Source organism: Mirounga leonina, unplaced genomic scaffold (genome assembly GCF_011800145.1).
Source record: "Mirounga leonina isolate KUSES-001 unplaced genomic scaffold, KU_Mleo_1.0 Mir_170, whole genome shotgun sequence".
Lineage (NCBI taxonomy): Eukaryota > Metazoa > Chordata > Mammalia > Carnivora > Phocidae > Mirounga > Mirounga leonina.
This window is the reverse complement of record NW_023270433.1, coordinates 5,534,259-5,561,016: the sequence shown is the minus strand read 5'-3', so window position 1 is coordinate 5,561,016 and position 26,758 is coordinate 5,534,259. Positions and strand designations below refer to the sequence as shown.

Here is a 26,758-nt window from a genome sequence, read left to right as displayed (position 1 = left end):
TTTTCCTCCAAGTCGGTCTCCACCTGTGGCATCGGAGATGTGCCGTCGAGTTCAGAGAGAACTCTGGGCATTTGGAACAGGTTCAGGGCAGGCCGCAGTTGTCTTCTGACAGGGATAATAAGGTCACTGGGCCATTCCTCTTCTCTTGGATAAATAAATATGTGAATAAACAGGTCCTGTCAAGGACAGTGATGTTCATGGTTACCCGACAGCTTCCTAGGGGTCACAGTCATGCTGTTTGTGAGAGAAGAGTTTAGAAAAGCAGAGATGAACAACAAGCAGGAATTCCTGCACTTTTTTCTGAGCAATAAAGATTTCCAAAGCTTTGCGGTTCTTCATTTGTTTGGTTTGGCTCGGGTTTTTTTGTTTGTTTTTTTTTAAAGATTTTATTTATTTATTCATGAGACACAGAGAGACAGAGAGAGAGAGAGAGAGAGGCAGGCTCCCCACGGAGCAGGGAGCCCGATGCGGGACTCGATCCCAGGACCCCGGGATCATGACCTGAGCCGAAGGCAGATGCCCAACCGACTGAGCCACCCAGGCACCCAAGGCTCAGGTTTTTTTGACAGAGGTTCAGCAGATCACTTCTTTAGCAACATGAACTTTCTAACTTTCCTCAGAAGCGGCATTCTTTAACCTCTCAAGGGTTGAAGCTCAGTCCCCTAGAAGTTTCTGGAGGTGTTGCTTGGGTCTGTCTAAAAGTGCTTCAACTCGTAAGTCAACCATAGAGAACCCTCAGAAGCCTCAGGGTTTCTGCAGGACATTGAGATTTGCGAACAAGTACACGAGTAGGAGGACGAAAACGAGTAAAATAGGGGAAAGGATTTGTTCTTGTTGTAGGAAGGGACCGCTTAGTTGTGTCCTGGGCAGCTTTGAAGCGTCACGCTGCCGGCTCCTGAGCCCGCTCGGAGCCCAGCCAGAAGGGGTCAGAGCGTGGCTTTCCTTGCCTGCCTCAGTGCCCTGACCTGGGCCGAGCAGTCGGTCCACTGCCCTCTGCTTTGGGTCAGGTCCTTGTGAGTATTAACATCTTCGGTCTTGGCACCCACACTTCATCACAGTCTTGGAGGTGCACCCTGCCAATTCGGGAATCTTCCTGCTAGCCTCAATGTGGCAGACAGCTTTTCCATCTGGTACTTTCTTCCTGCTACAGCTGAGGCCTTTCGCTGAAGCCAGTCTGACCAGTTCCAGTCCTCTGTTCTAAGACCTGTGGCAGCTTCCGGTAACCAGGGGGATCCAGCCCTTCCTAACCCGCCCTTCTACTCTGGCTCCCCCTGCTCCCTGTTGTTCTGCGCTCTGCAGCAGCCTGGTCATCTGTTTCTTCTCTTTGCTTTTCCCGAAACCCATCCCTCCTCCCAGCTCTTTACCTGGCTAAGTCCTGCTTGGTCCTTAGGTCTCAGAATTGATGGGACATCCTCCCGAGAACCTGGCCTCATCCTCATCTTTTGACTTTCTTCAGTGCCTTGCCAGATGCCACCTAGCCTCTTCTCTTGCCCCCGTTCTTCCTCCCTCCTCTTCCCCCTTTTCAAGCACCCACCTGACCGGAGAGTAAACATCACATTCTGCTCTGAACCTCGAAAGCTGTTCATTTGTCCCCTTCCCGGGGCACATATCTACTTTATTCTGCAGATACCAGGGTATATCATGTGCTTCTCCTACTAGATTCTATAGCCTGTGATCCTGGAGATGGGCTCTTTCTTTCTCTACCTCCCTTATGTGGTAGGTGAATAAACGCTTGATGCTTACGTTCTTTCTCTTCGTGTCCTACGATTAGCATTTAGAAAATTTCGTGAAAAGTAAGATCCAAATCGAAGAGACTGGTATTAGCTGAATTTAATCTGAATCGGGGGTTGGCATAACTTTTCTTAAAGGACGATACGGTAAATTTTTTTAGACTTTCAGGCCATGTGGGCTCTGTCCCACCTACTCAGCTCTGCTGTCAACTTGAAAGCAGCCGGAGACAATGAGGAAGCACAGGAGCATGGCTGTGCAGCTGGCCCACAGGCCCTCAGTCTTTGAGGTTTATGTACTACTGTTTAGATAGTACCGCCCTTTCTGACATTATCTAGGTGGCGTTCTTGGTGAGCGAAGGCAGAGTTCTTGAGTGTGCTCTCGCATGAACCACTTACAGGAAGATCGGGACAGAGTATTGCTGTGGCCCCGGCCGAGTTTTGTTTCAGCACGTGTGACCCAGGACAAAGAGAAGGAGGAAACAAGAATGAGGAGGGAAGATATTTTTAAAATCCACGCTTTTCAAGAGAGAAGAGGGATGAGAGGTGTGGGTGTTAGATAGTGGGGAGGGCCAGGGTTCTTGCTGCTGGGCGGCAGGGGTGTGTGGACCACTACCTACGGCCCGCGCCACCCCTGGCAGGAGTCTCTGCTCTGAAAAGAGAGAAACTGAATCCAACACATGCTCGTACCCCCTGAAGGAGGAGAATGATGGGGGCTGCAGGGATGAGGAGTCAAGACTCAACCTTAGTCCCTGAGGCCTGGGGGGGACGGGATGGGGCAGGGATGGAGAGGGGGGGATCAGGAGTGTTGTCCAGCAGTAGTCTTCAAGCAGGGGGAGTGAAGACCCCTGAGGTGGGGGAGAGGGGTTTCCAAGAGCCCTGTCCCAGCTCTTCCATCTGTGTGCCCCCTCTTCCCTAAAACGGATCTCTCTGAGAATTGGGTCTGTGGTGGAGACACTGTGCCCTTCTCATCTCCGTATCCCCTGCCATATTTCCCCTTGGTTTATGGTGGCACATCACCATCCTCAGATGCCTCAAGAGGCGTGAGTCCAGAATTCTGAGTGGGGCATACCCCAGCAACAAAGCATGAGTCTTGGTAAGAAATATTGAAAGGGACAGGATCTGATTTTTATTTTTATTCAGGTAGCAGCTCATCCCAGGGACTTAGGTAGTCCCTTCCTCCCCGTCCATCCATCCATCCATTTTAGGATTAAAATTTAGAAGTGAGTGGTAGTCATATGGGTGCATATTAACACGTATGTGTAAGTTGGAAAAAGGAAGTGAAATTTTTTTCCCCCGGCGAAGTATGATCTGACAGGTTTGACAGTTGGCTTAGCCAACTAGATATCACATACAGTAGATAGAGATTATCCACAGAAATGAATGAGCTAATACTCTGTCGCATCAGTGTTACAATAGAGATACAACCGAAGCTTCTGTACAATACCTGCTGTGTTCTGTGTACCTGTTAACGTAGGGATTACTTTTAGATGTCACATTAAAAGTGGATTTATAGTTTTTCAAAACCCTTTTAGGAAATGTATGATCCTAAGTGGCTCTCTACCCTGGCTGGCTGTGAGGCCCACCCAAGGAGCTTTTAAAAACACATCTTGTGTTGGGGCGCCTGGGTGGCTCAGTCGTTAAGCGTCTGCTTTCGGCTCAGGTCATGATCCCAGTGTCCTGGGATCGAGCCCCGCATCGGGCTCCCTGCTCGGCGGGAAGCCTGCTTCTCCCTCTCCCACTCCCCCTGCTTGTGTTCCCTCTCTCGCTGTGTCTCTCTCTGTCAAATAAATCTTTAAAAAAAAGAAAACACATCTTGTGGTACAGCCTCTCTAGAAAACTTACAAAATTAAGCATGTGCTTGCCATTCAGCCCACAGTTAGACCTGTTTATTCTAGAAACAAAAATCTGTCCACAGATCTTTATAACAGCTTTATTCGTAATGACTCCAAACTGGATACAGCCCAGATGTCCTTCAGCAGGTGAATGGCTAACAAGATGGTACATCCGTACAGTAGAACACTACTCAGCAACAAAAGGAATAAACTATTCATACACTCAACAATCTCGATGAATCTGCAGGTAATTCAGCTGGGTGGAAAAAGCCAATCACAAAAGGTTACATACTATGTGATCCCATTTATATAACATTTTTAGAATGGAGAATAGATTAGTGATTGCCAGGATGTAGAGATGGAGCTGGGTGGGGGAGGCCCCTGTATAGTAAGAAAAGATCACTGGAAGGAACCCAGAAGCCTGAATTCCTTTTCATGTGGATAAGGAAACTGATGTCTGGAGAAGTGGTTTGACCAAGGGCTGATGTCTGAGAAGTGGCAGAGGGAAGACTTGAACCCAAGTCACTGTCTCTCGTGCCATGATAGTGCATGCTGGGAAACGTGGGCTCCAGGGCACCTGGGTGGCTTAGTCAGTTAAGCGTCCGACTCTTGGTTTCGGCTCAGGTTGTGATCTCGGGGTCATGAGATCGAGCCCTTTGTTGGGCTCCATATTCAGTGCGGAGTCTACTTGAGATTCTCTCTCCCTTTCCCCCTCCCTGTGTACATGCAGGTAAACTCACACTTTCTCTCTAAAAATAAATAAATCTTAAAAAAAAAAAAAGAAAGAAAGAAGATGTGGGCTCCAAAGTGGTAGAGTAGGGTTTGAATCCCAGCTCTGCAATTTGTTAACTGTGTGACTTTGGGCAGGTTGCTTAACCTCTCTGAGCCTCTGTTTCCTCACCTGTAAAATGGAGTTAATAGTGACCTCATGAGGTTATCCTAAGGATTATAACAAGTTATTTGTGAGTGAAACACCACTCAATATTTCCATCAGAACTAGTTAGTACACACACACTAAAACACATGTGTAGCTGAAATAAAAGCTTAATGGAATATATACCCTTACTATATATGATACACTCCATTTCTGATTTCAGTTTTTAATAAAGCTGGTTGTGATCCCCAAAACTGATTTCATGACCTCTGGCCTAAAGGAAAATAAGGCCCAGTGCTACAAACATGTATCATAGACCTGTTTTTCCTCTTAATGTCACTCCAGTGCTCCTCAGGTCAGGCTGTGGGCAGGCACTCGGACCGGGAAGGGCTGCAGGTGGGGTTCCTAATGCCCCCACAGCCTTGGAGACTAGGTCAGGTCACTGCTCATCCAGAGCTTCCTCCTGGCCCTGCTAGACTCTGTGCTTCTTGAGGGTGTTGCCTCCAGACTGGCACAGTGCCCAGACCAGAGAGGTGTGACCAGCGTGCCTTCGCAGGGGCACAGGTGCTCTCCTGGGCCCTCCAGCTTCCTGGTTGGTAGAGCGGGCCTGGTGATAAAGCGTCTGCCTCCCGAGGCTCTGGTAGGCCTGAGTGGGCTCCGCGGTGAAGTGCCTAGAAGACCGCTCGCCAAGGCCCGTGAGCCTGCAAGTGAGGGTGCCATCGTGGAGAATAGCTTCAGTTCACTCTTGATTTTTTAAAAATGACAATTTGCAAAATTAGTGACGGATTACTTGCCTAAGGACTTTCAGCTGAACTCAGCAGGTCAGTGTTTTGTGGCCCTGGGTGGAGAGTTGCTGCCTTAGAACACAGGAAGCCTCTGTCCTGTCCTTGGGAAGAAAGCTTTATAAAAGTGCTTAGAAAATGGCAGAAGGGGTACCGGGTGGTTCAGTCATTATGCATCTGCCTCGGCTCAGGTAATGATCCCAGGGTCCTGGGATCGAGCCCTGCATCGGGCTCCCTGCTCCGCGGGAAGCCTATTCTCCCTCTCCCATTCCCCCTGCTTGTGTTCCCTCTCTCGCCGTGTCTCTCTCTGTCAAAAAAAAATAAATAAAATCTTAAAAAAAAAAGAAAAGAAAAAGGCAGAAATCCCTGCCGCCGACTGTAGGTATTCCTGACCGTAACCGGGGCCTGGAAAGGCATTGATCAGAGTCAGAGGAGCCGGGGAGCCAGGGACAGGGGCAGGATTGTTCCCAAAATCTGTAGAGGAAGCTTTGGTTTATTCACTCGTTTGGTCAGTTATATAAAAAGTGCTGATGTTTTCTGCCCTGGCTGACCCACTCACCTGCCTCTGGTCTGCTGCTCTGTGCACCATGCCCACGCATGCTGTCTGTGCTCCTACAAGGAGGACGGGGGCTTTTGTGAGGGGGGGCGTGGGGGTTAACTCTTAAAATTGCTGCATGTTAGGGCACCTGGGTGGCTCAGATGGTTAGGCGTCTGCCTTCGGCTCAGGTCATGATCTCAGGGTCCTGGGATCGAGTCCTGCATCGGGCTCCCTGCTCAGCAGGGAGCCTGCTTCTCCCTCTCCTTCTGCTCCCCCTGCTTGTGCTCTCTCACGCTCTCTGTCAAATAAATAAATAAAATCTTAAAAAAAATTAAAAAAAAATTGATGCATGTTATAAAGTTGGGTATGTTCCTTGGTGATATTTTGTAGCATTTCTTTAGGGGAAAAAAGAGGAAGACATTTTTCTCCTCGCTAGTGGGGAAGAATGTGTCCAGTGCCTTATTTATTTATTTTTTTTGAAGATCATTATTGAAATTGGCAGAGTATTACTCTTTAGAAAAAATTTCTCATATTGTAACATGAGTCTTTTCTATGGGAAGCTCATTTTCCCCTAGCCCAGACGGCTTCCCATTATGTGGTGTGCCAGGTAAAGGAGAACCACACCTGTGTGTGTGTGTGTGTCTGTGTGTCTGTGTGTCTGTGCGCTCGCGAATGTGTGTGCAGGAATGGAGCTGGGGTGAACTTCTGAGGGGAAATGAAGCATTGTGGGCCAGCATGCACCATTAACGGGAAATAGGACTGATTGTATGCAGCATTTTCCTTTTTTACAGTAAAATGACTGTAGTTACCATGGAATTGAACTTGATAGGTCCCCATATGCCTCCCTTGTCGGACCCCTCTTCATTGTGAAGCCTGAGGGGAGGCTCCCTGTTAGTGGAGTGGACGTTACCCATCCCCCGTGTGAGTGCCCGATCTAACTGTTGGTTTTCACTTGTAGGCATCAAATGGGGCCGTTTCCGCAGGGACTGAAACTTTAATAAATCACACGTTTCAGCCTGCGGCTTCAGCATTTGCACAGAGGAAGAGTGCAAGAGTGTTTCCTAAGAGTCCACCAACTCCGAGTTGAGTCTGGGTTGGAATTTGCTGTCTTTCGGTGTCGTGGCTCTCAGCAGTCCGTCTCTCGGCGGGATGCTGGTGTGTGCGCTTCGACTTTTGCTCTTTTCGAGCCTCTCCCCTTACCAGCGAGGCAGTGGGTACCTGTGACACGTACCTTACCAACAAAAAGGAATTGCCCTTTTTTGTGTGACAAGCACAAAATTTCAAGTGGCTTTCGACCAAGAGCCTTTTGAATGTTCTCCTGAATCTCATGAAGTTCTTTACAGTAGCGTTGCCCTTTACCCTATTTCTGTAGCTTTTCTGGCCAAAATATCTGAAGATCATCAGCCTTTTGACATCTCTTACCAAACAGCACAGTGGGCCAGGAGCCAAGGTCTGGCCGTGTTGCCCTGTTTGGGGACCAGATACCTCTGTGTTCTTGGCATGTCAAGGCATTTCAGTCTTTAGTCTCTCCATCTTCAGTGTATTCTTGACCCCCCCGAGAGGCATTCTGAAAGTGAGCAGGGAGACTGAGCTGGGCCCTTGAGTAGGGACAGCTAACCAAACTCAAGGGCACTCTTGTAGACATCCTTCTTCAGCCTGTATTTTTCATACCCACTGCCTTAGATGGTGAACAGTCCTCTCATGTGCGCGCCATCCAGGGACCGAGTATGTGACGAGGACTCCTTGCCCAAGGTTGTAATTGAACAGTCTTCACGTGGGATGGGAATCCTGAGCACCACCTATCCCAAGTGAGCATTTGTCACATTCTAACTGGAAAGGCAAAAAGAAAATTTGAAGATTCAATAAAAAACAATTCTCTTATCCCTGAGATAAGCAGATTAATAGTATATAATGTCAATATTTTGGCTGCAAACCATTATCTTGCTATTGATCCGGAAGAAATATGGTGCTGACTCCGTAGCCTCGTTTACTTTTTGCTAGCATTGTTTCTTTATACTCTTTCTTCTTCTTTTAAAATACCATGATCTGGTTTCTTTTCCTTTGTCGTCTTAGGACCAGTTCCTGTCCAGTCAGAAGGACAGGGTTAAGTTCAGGCAGAAAGAAGAACGGTTGGGAGTCGTAGATTTCAGATGTCAGACCATTCCACTCTTTGTTTGGAAGCTGATGTGCTTGACCCTGCCCCACTGATCTCCTGTCTGTCCTCCTTCTGACTTGCCCCAGAGACATATTTTTGAATGCTCTGGTTAGCACATTGCAAGATCCATTCAGTTCCTCGGAATATGTTTAGGATTTATACTTTTTCATTGTCTGCTGACTGTTTCCTGGGCTGCATTTTCCAAAAGAGAAACAGCACAGAATCCTTTTTGCTGATGGCTGGTGAGGGAGACGCTCATCAATAGCTGAAAGAGGAGAAACTGGAACAAAAAGTGTAGCTAAAGTGGTTTTGTGGGAATGTGATTACAGAGTTGGTTTTCATAGTAAGAGGCTGTTTGGCACTGTTTCTCTGTGAAATGGGCTTGAAAGGCACTTGCTCATTCCTAGCGTCCACTGCATATGGGCTGCTGGGGTGGGTCAGCGAAGAGGCCCAAGGAAGGAAGATGCCAGATCCTCTCCTTGAGATGTTTATGTTCTTGGGAGGGAAGGGAGAACTGGGCGGGGGGGGGGGGGTTGCCCCGTGGCCGGCAGGAACATATGTGCATGTTCTTAGTGACCACAGCTGCCACGGAGCCTCCTTAACAATGCTCCCAGGCTAGGAGGTTAAACCTTCTCATTTGTTTGAGAAAGAGGGAACCCTCACTATCTTTACATTGAGTCTGGATTCAGAGCAGGAGGGAGGTGGGAAGGGAGAGGGATTTAGGCAGGCAGGATTTTCTCCCAGGCCTCTCAGCATGCGGACACGCAGATCAATTTCTTACCCTGCGTTCAGCTGGACACTGGGTTAGAGACTGTGTTGATCAAGACGTCCCCTCCTGTTTCATATCATGTAACGCATTCATTGCAGCCACTGAGCCTAAATTACTGTTTGCTTTCTTTCTGCCTTTCTTCCCCCCACCCTCCCCGAAATGGTAAGAACTCGTGTAAGGATAGAGTTAGTTTATCCGAGCTAATGCTTTGATTTTTCTTTTCTCTTTCTCTTTGCCACAGTAGGTAACCAGTTAGGGGCCTTGGTACATCAAAGGTAAGCAGTGGGTTATGTTTTATTATTTATTGATCACTTCTAATTGTTTATTGATTCACCATCTGTACTAGAGTGTTAGAAAGTCAGAGGTTGAGAATGGGAAAACCAGGGGCTAGATTTCTTTAAGACTCAAGTTTTTTGTAGTCCTTCCCAAGACAGAGAAAGCTCAAAGGATAAACGAACAGGAGGTATTAAAAATCAGCCATTATCGTATGTAAACTTAACAGATCTCTGGAGTGTGGGAGCTGCTCTTTTCTCTCCACATACATCTAATCTAAAGAGAGAAATTTTCCATCCTGAGTTGATGGCTTCCCCAGTGTTTTATGAATCCTTAATGCCTTCATTTGAGCAAAGTCGTCCCCAAGAAGTGTGCATCGTTGGGCTTTCACAAGATAAAGTTTGTGATTCTCAAGGAGTCATGGGCCTAGGCGGCCAGAAGCCCAGGCTCCAGCTCATGCCCTTGAGGAGGGACTTGCCAGAGAACCTTGGAGAAAGGCCTAGTTGTTTCCCTGCCTCAGTTTACCCTCATAGCCTTCCCTTAAATATTGAGGATTTAGATACAGAGACGTCTGGGCTTTAAAAAGACCAGTCTGTAAGGTAGGATATTTGTGGTCACAATGTTATCCTTCAAAAAGAATAAAATATGCAGGAAACTGCCACAGTTTCTCTTCCCTCATGGATGACATTCTGCGGTGTGCATCTGGTACTATAACATATTATCCTTAATCTTCACCAGCAATGATAAAATTATATGCTCTTGTGTTCTACACAGATGTTTGGGAGTTTCTAGAAATCATCAGGCCTCAGTTAACCAAAAGATTTAACCTGGGTTTTGTTGTGTTATTGGTTTGCTTTGTTCTTTAATGAATTAGAATAATTTAAATGATGTTGCTGTTGGTGTCAAACATAATTTTCCTATAAAGCCGTAATTAAGATTTTACTTTCCCGAGAATGTTCATACTTTGTGCATTCGACAAGTTTCAGCCTCGCAATCAGAATGGAGCTTTGTCTTCCAGGGGGCCCAGAGCAGCTCATCTTCATACATTCCTTCCTCAAAGAGAGTCTGCTCCTGCCGTTCCTGAGGGCTGAGGAACTGCCTGAGTTGTGTGGCAGTTTGTATTGTGATCATGTTGAGCGGCTTCTAGTAAATTCCCCAGTAACACTTGCTGAGAACAGACGGTGCTACACACATGAGCCGCAGTCCTGTGGCTGCACGCACGGGAGCACCGTGACCCTTCGCCACGGCCGGGAAACACTCCCCACAGGGACCCCGCGCCCTGTCCGGATGTGTCGGGCCCGCAGTGTTACTGATTTAGGACGTTGGAATTGCCTCATTTGGGGGCGAACTCAAATATCCCAAGACGTAGGGAGGATCTCTGCACATGTATAAACCGGGGGAGGTAAACTCGGGCAGAAGACGGTCTGCTCTCCTCAGACTGATGGAGTGGCGAATGCTGTTGATGATGCCGTCTTTCTCCTGTGTGCCCCGCTGTCCCTAAAAACGTGCACTTGATTCGATCTTCTCCATGATGGGTAAAAATCCAGCTGTGTGAGAGAGGTTTAAAAATGCTTACCTTTTTTTCTTTTTAAACTACTTGCATTTAGCTTCCTCCTAAGGTAAATGTTTAGATTTAATTGCTTTCTGGGGCGTTGGGCAAATTAGATATTGTCCACAGTACACTCTGTGGCAAATCTGAAGGTTTGTTTGAAAGAACCAGTGCAGTAGTTGTTTAAAAAAAAAAAAACAAAACAAAACCACCCAACACGTAATGGATGGGATAGCATTTAACGGAAGTACCTTGCAGAGTGAGTGAGGTGATTATCCCTGTCCTGGTCAACACTGATTAGGCCTCGGCTGGATACTGGTTCCATTTGGAGCATCTCACCCGAAACAGATAAATTAGAGGGAGGCCAGAAAGCAATAAAAAGATGGGGAAACAAGGAATGTTGAAGAGAAATTCAACATTGCTGTCTGTATCTAGCAACGAGACCGGAAGGAGTCTAAACTAACTTCACAAGCCTCGGAGAGTCTTTTAAGTGTTAAGCAATACCAAGAAGAAAAGGCATTTGTTAGTAGAGTTGATGGTTTAATGAAAAATCAGAGGTTTCTTCCTCTGACACAGCGAGAGGGGAGGCTTGGATCTTTTCGAGAAAGGATTGACCAAAGGGCCCGTTAGATGACTCTCTTTCTTGAGGGCTGGGGACTTGTTGGCCGAACTGGCATGATTCGTTTTAAGTCTCTGTCTTCCAGCATTGCCAACATGGGAAATTTGGGGAACCTGACATGGCCGTGAAATTCTTTTTATGTTTTTCCAAAAATGTTCTTTGTTTTTAGGGCAGTAATAACAGAAGAATTCAAAGTGCCTGATAAAATGGTTGGATTTAGTAAGTATCCACATTATCTACTTTCCCCTGATGAATCTCTCAGTGTAACTGTCGCTGTGGTAGAATGCTTTGCACACTGTGTCCCCCAGAGCCCCAAAGGGCTGCACGGCTCTCTCCAGGCTGAGAGATAGAGACCCACGCGCCGGCCTCCCCCAATCTCTCTCCCCACCCCACCTCTCTCCTCACTTGAGCTGGAGTACCCTGTACCTGTCCACTGTGTTTCACATGTGATTTCCATGGCTCGCTGAGGCCACCCTGCTTTGCAGTGCCACGAGCCAAGTGTAAATGTTTGCTGAATTAATTAAGTCATTCATGCATGGTTAAATATGGAACGGAGTAATGTTCTGACCCTGTTCCATTTGTTTCAGTTATCGGCAGGGGAGGTGAGCAGATTTCACGGATTCAAGCAGAATCTGGTTGCAAAATTCAGATTGCTTCAGGTAAGGCTTCTTTTTTCCTAGATCTCAGTTTGGTAGGAATCAGTATTTTGTCCAGTTTTCCAGATTCATTACCTTTGCTCGTTGCTTAGAAGTTTAGGGGCCTGGGTAAGTATGTGCGATTGCTGTTTTCCTTGTGCTTTTAGAGCTGGACTCAGATGAGAACCAGAAAAACCAGGGCAAAAGCAGGCCCGGAGATGAGGCCGCCCGTCTGGCCTCTGGAGGAGGCCCTCTGTAGTTCTGTGGCTCCGCGTGACCCCTGCCAGATACCTGTTGCTCTGGGAACTCCGTTTTCTGTACCAGGGTGTTATGCCAGACAGTGGGGCCTAGAGGAGTGCTGTGGCTTTGGGGTCATTCCTGGGGACTGCTCACTGGCTCCCCAGGATTAGACCACCCCTCCCACCCCTCGTTGTGGAAAGAGGCCAAGGCCAGCTGGGGGGTTCTGGCTAAATGAGCACACGTAAAACGCAGTTCAGGACCTTTCCCAGCTGGGTCCGTTTTGACCATGAATTATGGAGAGAGGTTGAGGAAAAGAAACATTCTTACGAATAGTTCGAACAACTCGTTTGAGTTTGGTCTCTTTCCATAGTGCAGGAGGGGGCGTGGAGGACCGTTGACCAGAGAGGCATTTGTCTGTTTAAAAGATACATGTTACAATGTCTCGAAGGCAGTAACTGCTGTCAGTTATTTGTCTTTTTTTTTTTTTGGAGTTAAAGAATTTTAAGGGGCAAGTTTTTTAGGAACAAAGTAAAGCGTCGTGTGGTGTTGGAAAGCAAGCTTCTCCTCTCTTGTCAAATCGCCCGGAACTATTTCCACATAGATATCACTGCTCTCTTGGGAGATTCATGCACTACCCGGTAATAGGCCTGATGTGCATCTACCATTAAATTGCTCACTGGTGTGCAAGCAGGTGACCTTACCCCACTCTGCAGGCGGAGAAACTGAGGAAGAGCGGGTGACGCGACTCAGGCACTTCTTAGCACACAAATGGGTCAGAAATGAAGCTGAGACTCCCAATCAGGACCCACTCTGAGGGCTCCGCAGCGTCCTGCCCGCCCCCCTGCAGAACTTGTTTCTACTTTGAGCGTTTAGGGTGGAGCTACCAGCCTCCTGTTCTCTCCACAAGGGGAAGCAAACTGTCTTTCCCGGGGCCTGGGCTTCTGTGGGGCCGCTGTAGGAGCGGCCCAGAGAGACACGGGTGCACGGTAGCCTGACGCCCACCAACACACCTCATCTTCTTGATTCTTCTTATAGAGAGTTCTGGGATTCCAGAGAGGCCCTGTGTACTTACCGGAACCCCAGAAAGTATTGAGTAAGTTTATTTTATTTACTTTTTCCTGTCACTCTTCTTCCTCCTTCCCCACATGGGGAGACATGGAAGGGCAAAACTGTCACTGAACACTGTGGATCTCTGCCGCAGCCTGGCCACGAAAGCAGATGCTTCTGTGGAGAAGGATCTGGGAGGTGGCCACGCCAGGGGAGTTTGCTGTTACTTAAAACACATGAGGTATCACCTTTTTTTTTTTTCCCAAACCCTACAGAATTTCTGGCAGCCGTCATAACATCCACTTCATACACCAGGTTCTTTAAAGAGCGTGCGTTCGCCCCGCCTGAAGGCTCTCATCAGCTTTTACTTCTTCCTTGGTGACACCTCCTTTCCCTGAGCAGGTCTGCCTTCGTGAGCCTGTCACTTGGTGAACCATTGAGAATCCTGGTACCAGGTCTTTTGCCTGGGGCTGATCCCATTGCCCTTTTGACATCCATGAACCAAATGAATTGACTCTTCGTGGCCATTGCTCCTCTCGGAGGGCTGTATGGACCGGTCAGAGGGTGTCCTGACTGTGGGGGGCCCTTGCAACCCCCTTATGGCTGGCATTGCTTTCTGACTGTGGGACACCCGTGCCCAGAGCCTTGAACCACCAGAGGCAGGCCTCGTCGATCCACGAACCTCCTGGGGAACAGGGATGTACTAACTTAGAGTCTGCTCGCTCTCCCTTTTCAGTCGACTGAGTAGCGTTGTATTTAGGGACAGGGGTGCTAAGATTCTCTCTGGCTCAGTAGATAGGGCTGTTTTACTGTTTCCATTTCTCCGGGAGTCCAGATGAGTTTAAATTTTCTTGTTCTGCCGCAACATTGCAAGCAGTGAACCAGAATAAGTATCACTGGCAGGTGTGCGTTATAGGCCAAGGGGGGTGGGTTTGCTAGAGTCGAGGCATTTTTCTTCCAACACAGGGTAATTTAGTACACAAGCAAAATATTAAAAAGCTGGTGTCGCTGAGAAGACTGGCCAGGCCGATTCTGTACCCAGAGAGGCTCAAGACGATGAAAGGCAACATCTGTTTCCTCCCTTTCTCTCTTCTTTCCTCTGCTCTTCTAACCATTCCTGCTTCCTCTTCTACCCAGGCAGTCGGGCAACGGGATTGTAACTTTAGGAGGAAACAGTTTCATTTTCTTCTTCGGGTGCTGCATAGTAGCAGAATTCTTCCCTATCCGAGGAGCCAAAAAACAGACCATACGTGGTGATTTAAAGAACAAATACCGCAGACCAGACCAGCCAGGGGAGCTTCTGGTGCTGAAAACGCAATCGCCCCAACAGGTGGCCTGGGGGGCTGGGCTGGGCGTGCTATGTCGACAAGGCAGTGTCCCTCCCCAGCCTCCGAGTCCCCCGGCACCAGACAGCATCACAGGGGAAGCGGGGGGCCTGGAGATCCGAGCGGACAGGCATGGAGCCAGCATCTGTGGCTCTGCAGCTGCCCCAGGCCCCTGCCTCCTCTTCCCACCCCTGGAGACCACACTGGCGATCCATTGCCTGAGCTCAAAAGCCGGAGAGCAGGTTGGCTAGGGAGAAGAGATTTGGAGTCTGGGAATTCAGATGGTGACTACTAACCCTCGCTTTCTTTCTTCCCACCTCTCTCGTTGCTCTCTCCTGCCCGTATTTAACGAGTGTCTCTTGAGTGTCTCCTCTGTGGGAAGCATTATGGTGGACTGGGGACCAGGGAAAGGTGCAGAGGGATCAGAGGTGGTCTCCGCCACCTTAGCGGCTGACGGTTGTGATAGGAGACAAGACACGTTGGTGATGGGAACGCCAGACATCCTCAGGAGCAGAGGGCAGGCCGGACAGGGCTGTGTTGGAATGTTGGCGTCCGGTGTGTGTTGCTTTTAAATTCCAGCCCGGTAGCGTGGCGGATGGCAGAGACCTCCCGGGTTGTGGGGGCAGGAGCTGGAGCTGGATGGAGGGCTGCCTTGACTCCTTCGTGGTCCTCCCCCGGTGCTGTTTCCCTCCCATGGGCGCCCAGCACATTCATTTAATGTTCCTTCTCTTGTGATTCTTTTCCCTCCCAAAGACAAGCCAAACGGCTCCTGGGGCAGATCGTGGACCGCTGTCGGAACGGACCTGGCTTTCATAACGACATAGACGGCAATAGCACGATCCAGGAAATTCTTATCCCTGCGTCTAAAGTGGGTCTGGTCATCGGCAAAGGAGGGGAAACAATCAAGCAGTTGCAGGTATGTGAGCCCTTAGCAGAGTGGCATTTCAACGGGCCTTCTGGGATTGGTTGGGGAGGGCTGGTCCTAACTCGGATTCCCCCCGCTGGGCTGGCTGTACACCCCTTGGTGCAGAGCTTCCCAGCACCCTTCGGTGCCACAGATCCTCTGTTGGACAGATGCTTTATGAACAGGTACCGCGGCCCGCTGGGGCAGTGATGCTCTGTGAGGGTTGCTTTTACCACCAGGTGACAACATCTCAGATGAAAGTACCACGTCCAGAGCTGGGGCTCTTAGCCAGCCGTACGCCCCCTCGCTAGCTGTGGGATCTTAAATACGTTTGAGTATTTCTCGAGGGCTCAGAGCCCTGTCGGCCTCACTGCTGTCATGAGGCTGAAATGATACTCTTGATTTTATCTTTACCTAAGATCCTTCGCACAGAGCCCGTTACTGAGTAAATGCTCCCCAGACATTAGCTGCTATTGTTCCAGAATCCCTCGTGTGAGACACGGGGAGCCAGACGTGTTTCAGAATTGAACACCCCTGGCAAGTTCCGGGGCGCACCCCGTAATCAGATGCCTGTTGGCCTAGTCAAATGCAATGACAGTCACACTCAGTGAGAGTCGGGCTATAGACACACTCCCGAGAGTTCACGTTAGTTTTGCTGCCAAATGAGTTATGCTCAAACTTTTATCTCCAAACAACTGAGCTTTTGAAGTTGCAGGTCAGGGGTGCGTGCTCACGGCCCAGCCCTCGGCCCAGTGGGCACTGTGGTGTGGGCTCTAGGGTCCTGGAAGCCAGAATCCACCTTTTGCTGCCTCCCCGCCCCACCTCAGCTCTGGGACCTTGGGCAGCTTGCTCTCAGGGCCCGCCCCATCAGTGAAATAGGGCAACAGGAACCCTTCCGTCTCAGAGCTGTGCACGGGCCCTAACTAGATGACGTTAGTGCCTGGCCGCTCCGAAAAAGAGTTCCTCAGGTTGAGATATTCTGGGGACCAGGAAAGGAGGAGGGTTTTGGGAAACGGTTTTCCATATTGCACTTGGCAGCTGTCTACCATGGCCTGCATGCTGGCAACCTCAGAGGGCAGCACCTCGTGGTCGGTGGGACATGCCTGATGGTAGACAGGGCCCAGCCCTGTGCTTGCAGTACGTGCACGTTCTTATTCACGGCAATGAGGCCTGTCCTGGTGTGCTACCCCCACAGGAGCGGACAGGTGTGAAAATGGTCATGATCCAGGATGGCCCGTTGCCTACGGGAGCAGATAAGCCTCTCCGCATCACAGGAGACCCGTTCAAAGTACAGGTAGGGGAGAAACCACGGATCGGGTGGGTCCTGGGCATGGGGGTAGCACTCGGGAGGAATGTGTGGAGCTTGCGTGTCACTCAAGAAGTTGTAAAACTGGATGTTCATTTAAGGTGAACTATTGTCCCAAACCAAGTCTGATGATGGAAGGGCTGCAGGGCTGTCTTGCTTCCACCAGATCCACGAGCCACAGGTGGCCATTTAGATTAATTCAGAGTAAATGAGGACGGATTTCCTCGTTTACACTAGCCATATTTTGAGAGCCTAAGAGCCACATGAGGATGGCGGCGATGGTCATGGACACTGCATGTACGCAATATTCCCACAAATGAAGACGGTTTTGTTGCACTGATCAGATGCAGTCTCCCATCTGTTGGCCCGCAGGCACCTCAGCTGCAGGCTCTGTTTGGCTCTTACTTGCTTGTTCTCTCTTGGCCCGTATTTGCAAGACCTCCAGCTCAGGTGGGAGGTGAGCGGCCCACAGGCATATGTGTGCCCTTGGAGCAAGCGGCCTGTGCCCTGAGCTCCCAGCCACAGAGGACAGCCCATTTCGGAAAGCAGTAGGGGGCTTAGTCTTAGACCATCGGGGGCAGATCCACCCTCCGACTCGCGCTGTCAGCAGGAACGTGAGTGGGCTGGCTGTGGGAATGTGTCTGTTCCCGTGAACTCCGAATGTTCTTTCCCTGCCCGCTGCAGCGTGCTGCGCCTTTGCTGCATTTAGAGGAGCGCCGGGGTGACGCACCTTGGTGAGCTGGTCTGTCAGCAGCAGCTGTTTCTCCGTGGGAGTTCTGGGGCTTTGAGCCAGCAGAGGCTACCAGTCTCTGGCAAAATATTTCCCCCTATTCTTCCCCTCCCGTGATACTTTATTGACGTATGGATGTGTTTTTACTGTAATCGACACATGATATTGTGTCCGTTTCAGGGGTACAACATAGTGACTCAACACATTGGGAAATTCTGTCCATTACGAAGTGGCTCACCATGCGTGTGCTTACCCTCCGTCACTGTGCAGAGATACTAAAGTATTAGTGACCGTATCCCCGTGCTGTACTTCTCAACTCTGTGACTTATTTCTTGTATAAATGCAAGTTTGTACCTCTTAATCCCCTTCACCTATTTATTTCCCCCAGTGCTTAATGCTGTTGCTTGGCTTAACTCAAGTTGGTGTCACTGGTAGTTCTTCTGGTCCAAGTACATATTACATATGTAAAATCCTGGTTTTAAAACAGGATTGAGGGCCAGTGATGAAAACAGCCTCTTTCCTTGGGCTCCAGTCAGTGGTGTGGCCCTTCACTCCCCTCCAGCAGGCCAGGGTCCCCCAGGTGCCTTGCCCCCCAGAGCTTCTAACTTCCCTAAACATGTCCAGGTGGGCTCCCTGCTTGCCGTCGCTGGTGGAACCTTTGGTTCTTTTATGAAAAGAACACTGGAGCAAAGAGCTTATTTCCTTGATGTTCCCTGAATTTGCAGGAAAATCATGACAACCAAAGGTTTTTAGTTTTTTTTTTAATTTTAAAACTGTGTATTCCACATTTTTTATTTGGGAAAAGCTGTTTGCTGTGTTTAGGATAAGTTGTTGGTCGTTTGTTTTTTCTCCCCAACTTTTTATTATGAAAAACTTCAAACATACAAGTTGAAAAGATAGAACGGTGAACATGTACGTGTGTAGCCTCATCCGGCCTGTCATTTTGCCACGCTAACGTGTGTCTACTTTATTTACTTATTTCTGCTTTACCATACCATTTCTAAGTGAGTAAATGGCAGGCGTCATGACCGTCTGCCCCTAGATCCTGCATACGTCTCCTAAGAATAAGAACTAATTTCTATAACCAGGCCTAAGAAAATGGTAGCAAGTCTCCTAACATCGTCTTATAGTCAGTCCCATACTCCAATTTCTCCAAATGTCTGAAGACTTTAATTGCTGTTTGGGGGTTTTTTGGCTTGGTTTGGTTTTTCCAGAACCAGGATGCAGTTTGGGTTCCCATGACCTTGAGCTGTTATGTACGCCTGATGTTTGTGCAGATTCCTATGGGGCTGGGATCGGTGTGGGGACGATGGACTGACTTAAGTGCATTTGGGGGCAGAGGACGCTGAGTGTGCCTCTGAGAGCGTCAGGCCCGGGAGGTAGTCTTGCCAATTGGTAATTGGGGTATTTGATCTCTGGGTGCTGGAAGATATTTTCAGGCCCCTTGGGCTGGCTTTTTCCCTTCACCTCCCCAGAGATCCTCTGCGATGGAATGCCTTGTAATGTCTTTTCCGTGGAATCTGCCCACAGAGCTCTCAGGAAGAAACAGTGTGCCAAAATGCCTCAGGCCATAGTAATCAAGCTCTGACCCAGCACAAATGTGCTGATCCGACTGTGGTTTAAAGGCGGGAGGCCCCTTGTCTGTGTGGATGTCTTGGGCAGTATAAAGAACACATCACCTAAGATTTGATATATGTAACCCTCCCCAGCAGCCTACTCATGTCCTGTATTGTAACCCAGGAAGTGACCTGTCGCACAGCTAAGCGCCTTCTGAGTCTTTAAGCCCGACGTAACAGGGTCTGATCTTGAAATGTCACCTGGTGTCATGTCTTTTCTTGGGATTTTGGTTTCCATAATGCCTTTTCTCTGTGTTTACACAGCAAGCAAGAGAAATGGTATTAGAGATCATCCGAGAGAAAGACCAAGCTGACTTCCGAGGTGTCCGAGGTGACTTTGGTGCCCGCGTGGGAGGAGGCAGCATAGAGGTATGCTTACCCCGCAGGTCAGTTCCCAGGCAGACGGGCTGCGCTTTCCGATTGTAGGCTGCACTTTGGTTAGCTTGAGGGAGTGAGCGAGCTTTGATCTCATCTTCGAAGCCAGGGTGGCTGTGAGGAAGGACCGAAATAGTCGGCGGTGGGGAGGGGAGCCAGCTGCACACATTTCAGGGAATGGGGCCATCCTCCTGCTTATGAGGTTTTGCCTCAAGGCTTTTCCTGCTGCTCAGGTGAAGACCAGAGGCCAGGTTTTCTAGGTGTTCTGCTTTGTGATCGTATCAGACTTGGAAGCCCAACTTACTGATGAGGTGGAATGGGGTGAAAAGCTTTCCTTTACTTTTTAAAAAATTTTTTAATGATTTATTTATGAGAGAGAGCGAGCGTGTGCAGGGGCAGGGAGGGGCAGAGGGAGAGAATCTCAAGCAGGCTCCCCGCTGAGTGCAGAGCCCAACGCAGGGCTCGATCTCACAACCCTGAGATCATGACCTGAGCCAAAGCCAAGAGTCGGGCGCCTAACCAGCTGTGCCACCCAGGTGCCCCAGAAAGCTTTCCTTTACAATGAAGTCTTGCAATACGCTGCACCATGGAGAGAGCTTGCGAACATCACGCTTAGTAAAATAAGCCAGATGCAGAGGGACAAATACTGTGGGATTCCACTTCCACGAGGTGCCCAGGATGGGCAAGTTCATTGAGACGGAATGTAGAGCAGAGGTGACCAGGGCTGATGGAAAGAGTCTCTGTTTAGTGGATACAGAATTTTTTGGGGGGGGGTGATGAAAAGGTTTTGGGGTGGGGGTGTAGAGACCAGTGATGGTTACACAACAATTGCCACTGAACTATATACTTACAGATGGTTAAAATGATAGATTATGTTCTGTATATTTTATCACAATAGAAGAATAAAGGGGCGATAAAAAAACATTTTCAAGGACCACCAATATAATCAGCATACCTGGTATATTTATGCTGATTCCATGGAACTCGGAAGATAAGGTTGCCATTTTTAACCTTTTATGTATAAGGTTTATTATGCTTTCCTTCATTTTTATAACTATTGTGATAAAATCTCAGACGCATTAGATATACTTAATAGGCAGGAATACAATCATCAATCACGGTATTTTTCCTAAGAGGGAAAAATATGCTAGATCATATTTCCAGGAATTCACTGCAATCAAAATCAAGCTGTTTGTTTTTTGGGTTTTGTGTGTGTGGTTTTTTTTTTTTAATGTATCCTTTAAGAAATAACGGATTTGCGGACGGCTCTGATCAGCTTTTGTTTCCCTGTGCTCAGGTGTCTGTGCCAAGGTTTGCTGTTGGGATTGTAATAGGAAGAAATGGGGAAATGATCAAAAAGATTCAGAATGATGCCGGGGTGAGGATTCAGTTCAAGCCAGGTTGGTTTTGATGACCCTCAAAAATCCTTAGTGCTATGAAGACTTACAAAGCACTTAACAAGACAAGGACTCTGTAATTGGCTCATTGTGTGTTCCCTCCCTCTCTCCTTCTCTTCCTCCCCCTCCTCCCCCATACTATTACCAAATTATCAATCTAGCTTTCTCCTCCGGGCCCTCATAGCATTTCCAGCTTTTAATTTTGTTAAGTAAAGACTTAAAAAAAAAAAAACCCTGTTATTTTGACTTCATTATTTAAAGATAAACCATTTTAAAAAAGGACTAACATCTTAGAATAAAGGACAGTTCTTTAAATTTTGTAGATTTACCTTCATGAGCAAAATTATTTACATTGTCTTAATTTTCCTCATTTCTCTGAAGATGGGAGAACATTGTGATAGGTTCATTTTTGCCAACATTGCCGTAGCTCAACTCTGCTTTCTTTTGCTTTATTGTTTTGTGTTTCTGTAACAATAGCTTTTTTAAATGCCTGTAATTGCATGAGAAGCGAGTGTTGACATGGACCATGCAAAAAGATGGAACCGTACATGCTTCTCTATGCATTGATTGCAAGTCAGACTGATCTTTGTTTCCAACTGAAGTTGGGCTTTTCCTGACCCCGCCTCTCACATTGTTCTGCAGACGATGGTATTAGTCCGGAGAGAGCTGCACAAGTCATGGGACCCCCAGATCGGTGTCAGCACGCAGCACACATCATCAACGAGCTTATTCTTACAGCCCAGGTGGGTCCGGCGCTCTGGGGTTCCCATGCATCACCTGCAAAAGCAGAAAGTGCCACACGGGGTCTCGGGGCAGCACCGTAGAGCAGCCACGCCCTCTTGGGTCACATTTCTGGAACACAGCACTCTTGTCAGTTACCCACTTCCGGGTACACGGCCAGTGGCTTTTCTATACCTGCCTGTTTCCTGCCTTCATGTATTTTGTTACTAGCTTCTTGCTCTCCTGCCTTTGTTATCCCAGGGTCTAGGTTTTCTTGACACAGTAAGTTCCTGACTCTATAAACTATTGGGAGAAGTACAGCGCAGGTCACCACGTGTCAAGCCTTCGGGTGCACCTTGCGTGGAACTGTATTAAGTCAACTCCAGGGCGCCTGGGTGGCTCAGTTGGTTTAGCGTCCGACTCTTGATCTCAGCTCAGGTCTTGATCTCAGGGTCACGAGTTCAAGCCCCGCATTGGGCTCCATGCTGGGCATGGAGTCTACTTAAAAAATAAATAAACTCTAATCTTAGCCTCAGAAAACACTTCAGGCTCCTCCAGAGTCTTAGAGCTGTCTTCACGCACTGGATTCCGCACACATCTCTGTCTGGGGAGGCGAGCAAGCTTGTGTGAGGCTGTTAGCATCTCCGCCTGCCCCTGCTGTGAAGTGCTCCTGGAACCCCTGTGACTGACGCTAGGTCAGCATGTCTCAGGTGTGCCAAACTGAGGGAAAGTTTAAAAACACGTGGAGCTGAGGAGAAGCACGTGATCGGAAACCGTAGCCCCTGCTCTGCCGTGAGCCGTGTGAGCTGGGATGAGCCTCTGAACCTCCCCGGGGCGAGCCCTCAGCTGTGGGGGGGGGGGGGGGGGGGGGGATGTACCAGGCATGCCGCCCACATGGTCCCCCAAGTCGCTGAGCGTCGTGTTGAAGTTACAGGATGATGGCCCCCACTGCAGACTTCCCGAATCAGCAGATCCCAGAGAGGGGGCTTGGGCTTCTGCCAGAGTCCAGAGCAATTCTTAGAATGAGACCAGTTCAGAAGAGTCCCTAAGTGAGCCCAGCATCATTTGTAGCAGGAAGAGTCGACAGACCCAGAGCTACGGAGGTGCAGGGCGGCGGGGAGACAGCCTCACCTCCGCGAGTCTGGTGCAGGCCAGGAAGTGGGCTGTGTGTGCGCACACACGCGCGCGTGCAGGCATTTTGACATAAATCCCTAAAATTGCCTTGTTTACTCATCATTTGTTTCTCCTAAAAGCCAAATGCAGGGAAAAGAGCACTCCAACCACCTCTGCTTTCTGCTGGTTTAGATTCTGGGTAAGAGCTCAGTGTACCCTGAATCAGCATAGGCAGGTTTTGCCAGACATTTGTCCGCTGTCTTGAGCATCGGCTCAGCTTCTGCCTTCCATGGAGGGGCTCTCGGCTTGACCACGTTTGCCCTCAACATGTAAAAAAAGAATGTAGATGCTGCAGTACCAGAGTGAGTCAGAGGACAAAGACCTCCAACGAGATTGGCTGCCCCTGAATGAAAGGAACCTTCTTCTGTTAGGTGTTGGCCGTGGGTTGTGCTCTCTCTGCTGGGGGCCCGGCGTGACGATGTTGGAGGCTGCTCCGGCCCCAAACCACGAGCCCACGCACCTGGTTTTTTCCCTCCTTTTGGGGAGACTGGGACAACCCGGCTTTCTTTAAGAGCCTTTTATCCTTTCTGCTAGTTGGATTGCGAGGTGCCCCGACTACCCTCAGCAGTGTCTGCGGACGGGAGGGTTGGAGGCCTGCTTGCCACTCAGGTACCACTTCGAGATGCCCGCAGCTCTTTCGCATCTGACGCCTGGCTTCTGGTAGGCCCAGCGTGTGTTAGCCACGGGAAAGGGCAGCCTCGGTGTGGAGGAGAAAACCGACCCCCGATACCTGGACGTTAGGGCCCAGTCATTAAGACTCGCTGCAGCAGGGCACTGGGCTTCAGACACAGGAGTTTATACCTGACTGCCTGTTTCAGTTGGGTACAGTGGGGCTGTTTGGGTAACCACACGCGTTCGTCTGCACACGTCCTCTTTGCGCCTGTGATTTGTGTTAATTCTGGCTTTGAAAGAGCACTTCAGAAGCTGAAATGTGGAAAGGTGCTGAGGTTCTAGCGTGTGGCACTGATTATATCCTGTCACTTCACCTCCTCCCTGGGGCTGAAAAGTGGTCCCGGTGGCAGTGGCAGAAATCGTCACTGGAGCTTTGCTTCCTTCCCAGGAGAGAGATGGCTTCGGAGGCCTCGCGGTGGCCAGAGGTCGAGGCCGTGGCCGTGGCGACTGGACTGTGGGAGCCCCTGGTGGCGTCCAGGAGATAACCTACCCAGTGCCGGCAGATAAGTGCGGCCTTGTCATAGGCAAAGGTGAGGAGCCGCTGATGGGGTTTCGTGGTCCCCCTCCCATCTGTCCTACCCCACCGCAGACGGGGCCCCTACGGTACCTCCAGAGCATGAAGTCCAGGGCTGTTGGCTGCGCTTGACTGCAGGTGCCCGGGCTGTGACATCAGCTGCCTCCCGTAGGGACCCGGCCAGGTCGGGGCTTCTCACGGGCACGCGCAGAGTGGGCTGTCGGTTATCCCGTACGAACAGACCAGAAGTGAGACCCACTGCCTGGTGAAGCTGCGCAGGTTGTCCCAAAGGCCCCCTGGCCAGCCTGAGGGGCCTCTGGATGTTTGTCCACCAACCGAGTAGTGATTAATTTGCCTCCTGGGAGCTCAGAGGAACAGTTAAGATAATTCCGCAAGTGAAGGTCGCTCTCTGACAAGTGTGTCACTTTTTGTCCTGACTGTATTTGGGTATTTGGTCCTTACTGACACATGTGAAAACGGTGTTGAAGCTTTGAGCACATTTACCGTGAGTAACGGATACCCTGTGGAGGGAAATAAAAATTGACTGGTTCGTTGTTTGTAGGCTTTGTAGGGAACGTTAGGTCAGAGCCCCTTGTTAGTGGCTGATGTGGCCCCTAGCCATCCCTCACTGTGAGCAGGGGAAGGGCAGGCAGCTTTCTGGGCCGCCAGGCAGCCTTCTCTGCAGCGGGCTAGCCTCCCTGTGGGCTCTGGGGGAGCCTCCCCACGGGCAGCACACGCGCGTTTGGCTGTGGCCTTTGTATCTGCCTTCATACTTGTCTGACCACATGGGGAGGAAGTCAGTACAGGCTTCCCCCGAGAGTTTCTCCCATTTCTGCCACCAGCAGACCTCTCTGACCTCTGGGAGAGAGCTAACGTTCCTCAGACCGTGATTTGGGAGCGTCTTTGACGGAGAGCTGAGGCTGCCTTAGCGTGCTCTCTCGTGCCGGCCCAAGGGGGCAGTCCCTCCTGCCTCTCTCGGTCACCTTCTGGAGTCTGCATCTGGCCCTGTCGTGGACGGTGTGTGTGTGTGGTATGCTCCTTTGAAACGTTCTTCTCCTTTGTGTCGTCTTCTAGATGGTCAATCTCTGAAAGATGGTAGGAACAATGTGGGATTGCTGCATTTCCTGGCAGGGTGTACATGCTGATCAGGGTTTAGTGGGTGTTGTCAGCTGCCCAGATGCTGTGGTAAGTCAGATCCGCTATCCAGACCATCAGCTTGGCTACTGTGAGATTCAGACCAGTTGGTGCCTGTAGGTTGAGAAGCAGAGCTAGGTTTCTGTGCCTCTGGAGGACCGTTTTATCAAGGAGGGTTAACTCGATGACCGGGCATCCCCTCTAGCCTGGCGCAGCCTCCCTGTCTTCAGTGCAACCGTTCCTGCTAGTCGGTGAAATCTGGGTGTGGGCAGAACCTCCCCTGTGGTTTATCCTCGACAAAGTCATCCTGAGCGACTCCCACAGGAAAGGGACGACAGCATGGAGCAGTGACTGATCTGTGTGTGACCTGCGGTTCCGACTGCAGCCTCAGAGGCCCAAAGTTCTGTCAGCTGGGGTCTTTCTCCACCGCCGCCCCCCCTCACCTGCCACACACACACATACACACAGGCTGGACACGAGGGGGTGCACCCTCTTAGGGAAGGCGCGTGAGTGAGGGAGACAGGAGAGGGAGCCACAAGCAGGCAGGCTGTGCTCCCCCCCCTCCCCAGCCCCAGTCCTTGGACAGACGCTGCGCCTTCCCGGGGCCCCTGCTGGATTTCCATGATAAATACAGCAGCAGTGACAGATAGTGCGGCCAGCCCTGCTCTTGTCAGCCGGGCCTTTTAGCAGGTTGATTAATTGCTTTACGATTTCACGTCCAGCCGGGGGGCCACTGGTGGGTCGCTTCTGCCCCCCATCAGGTGGAAGAATGGACGGGCTGCTGAATGAGCCTGTAGACAGCCACCATGTGCCAAGCTGGTGACCTCATTTAGAAGGAAGATGAACTTAAATGAACTCCTTCCGGCCGCAGTTTTGTGCTGCCCCTTCCCCTGATTAGCATGCTGCCCGGGCCTCGGGGAGCGGACCTGCGGGGCTGCCGGTCTGAGTGCCCGCCGGAGGAGGGCTCATCCGGGCTGCAGGCCTCTCAGCCTCAGACACGCGTGCGCTTTTGTGCTCTTGCCTCTGGAACCCAGCGGCGCCTGGGGAACACTGGAGGATTCCCTCAGGCGCTGGGTGTGCGGTAGGAGGGCTTCCAGTTCCTTCTTCTTGCCCTTCTTTAAGCCCCAGAAGCACTTTGTCCAGGAGCAAAGCTGCTCACTTTCCATGGTGCAAAGAGGATGAATTCACAGTGCAGGAGCAGAGGGTGGTAGTTGTAGGCCTTGGGGGCGGGGGTGGGGGGGTGGGGGGTGGGGCTCACTCCTACCCTGAGGCCGGCCCTGCCCAGCTGCTGAAGGCTTTTCTGCGACTTTCTGCATTGGCCAGTGCTGTGTGCTGGAGGTGGAAAATGCCGGGACGCTTTTCTTAAACTGCCGCAGAACTCGAAGAGAATCACGTGCACAACACGGTGGTCTGCTGCACTGTTGTTTTTAATTTGCTTTTAAATTGAAACCCACTCTCCACGAAACTGACACGCGGCCCGAGCCGATTTGAACAAAGCTTTCCCCGAAGGCCGGCAGCCTCCTGGTTTCCTCCCTGTGGCGTCTGCCTTCCGGAAGGCCGGCAGGACCCCGGCTCTGGTCTTGCTTCCTGAGCCCGTAGCATCCCATCGAGGATGAGATAAGACACAACACAGGCTGGGCCTGCTCTTGGGATCCCCTCCTTGTCTGCTTGCTTGATAGGCGCTCCAGCAGCGGGCTGGAAGGATTGCGGACATGTTACCGTGAAATGACAAATGTCATTTGAGGTTCGTGTTGACTCTGGGCAGGGTACAGTGACACAGAGACTGGCCTTTAGTCTTTGCTTTTGATCATTTGGGCTCTCTGGTCGCCCGCACCAGATTTTCCAGACT

General features: G+C 50.0%; 1 protein-coding gene across 2 annotated transcripts in view; it reads left to right on the top strand.

The window, feature by feature from the left end:
• FUBP3 (far upstream element binding protein 3) overlaps positions 1-26,758 on the top strand; it is a 50,982-nt gene that overhangs the window by 15,454 nt on the left and 8,770 nt on the right. Inside the window, exons 3-13 of one of the 2 annotated variants that reach the window (XM_035015611.1) lie at positions 8,922-8,955; positions 11,291-11,340; positions 11,709-11,780; positions 13,032-13,089; positions 15,122-15,284; positions 16,468-16,566; positions 19,189-19,293; positions 20,597-20,699; positions 21,339-21,439; positions 23,124-23,198; positions 23,650-23,791. In XM_035015611.1, coding sequence (XP_034871502.1) covers positions 8,922-8,955; positions 11,291-11,340; positions 11,709-11,780; positions 13,032-13,089; positions 15,122-15,284; positions 16,468-16,566; positions 19,189-19,293; positions 20,597-20,699; positions 21,339-21,439; positions 23,124-23,198; positions 23,650-23,791 — 1,002 coding nt within the window. The remainder of the gene's footprint in view (positions 1-8,921; positions 8,956-11,290; positions 11,341-11,708; positions 11,781-13,031; positions 13,090-15,121; positions 15,285-16,467; positions 16,567-19,188; positions 19,294-20,596; positions 20,700-21,338; positions 21,440-23,123; positions 23,199-23,649; positions 23,792-26,758) is intronic. The other variant, XM_035015612.1, reaches the window with a different exon arrangement.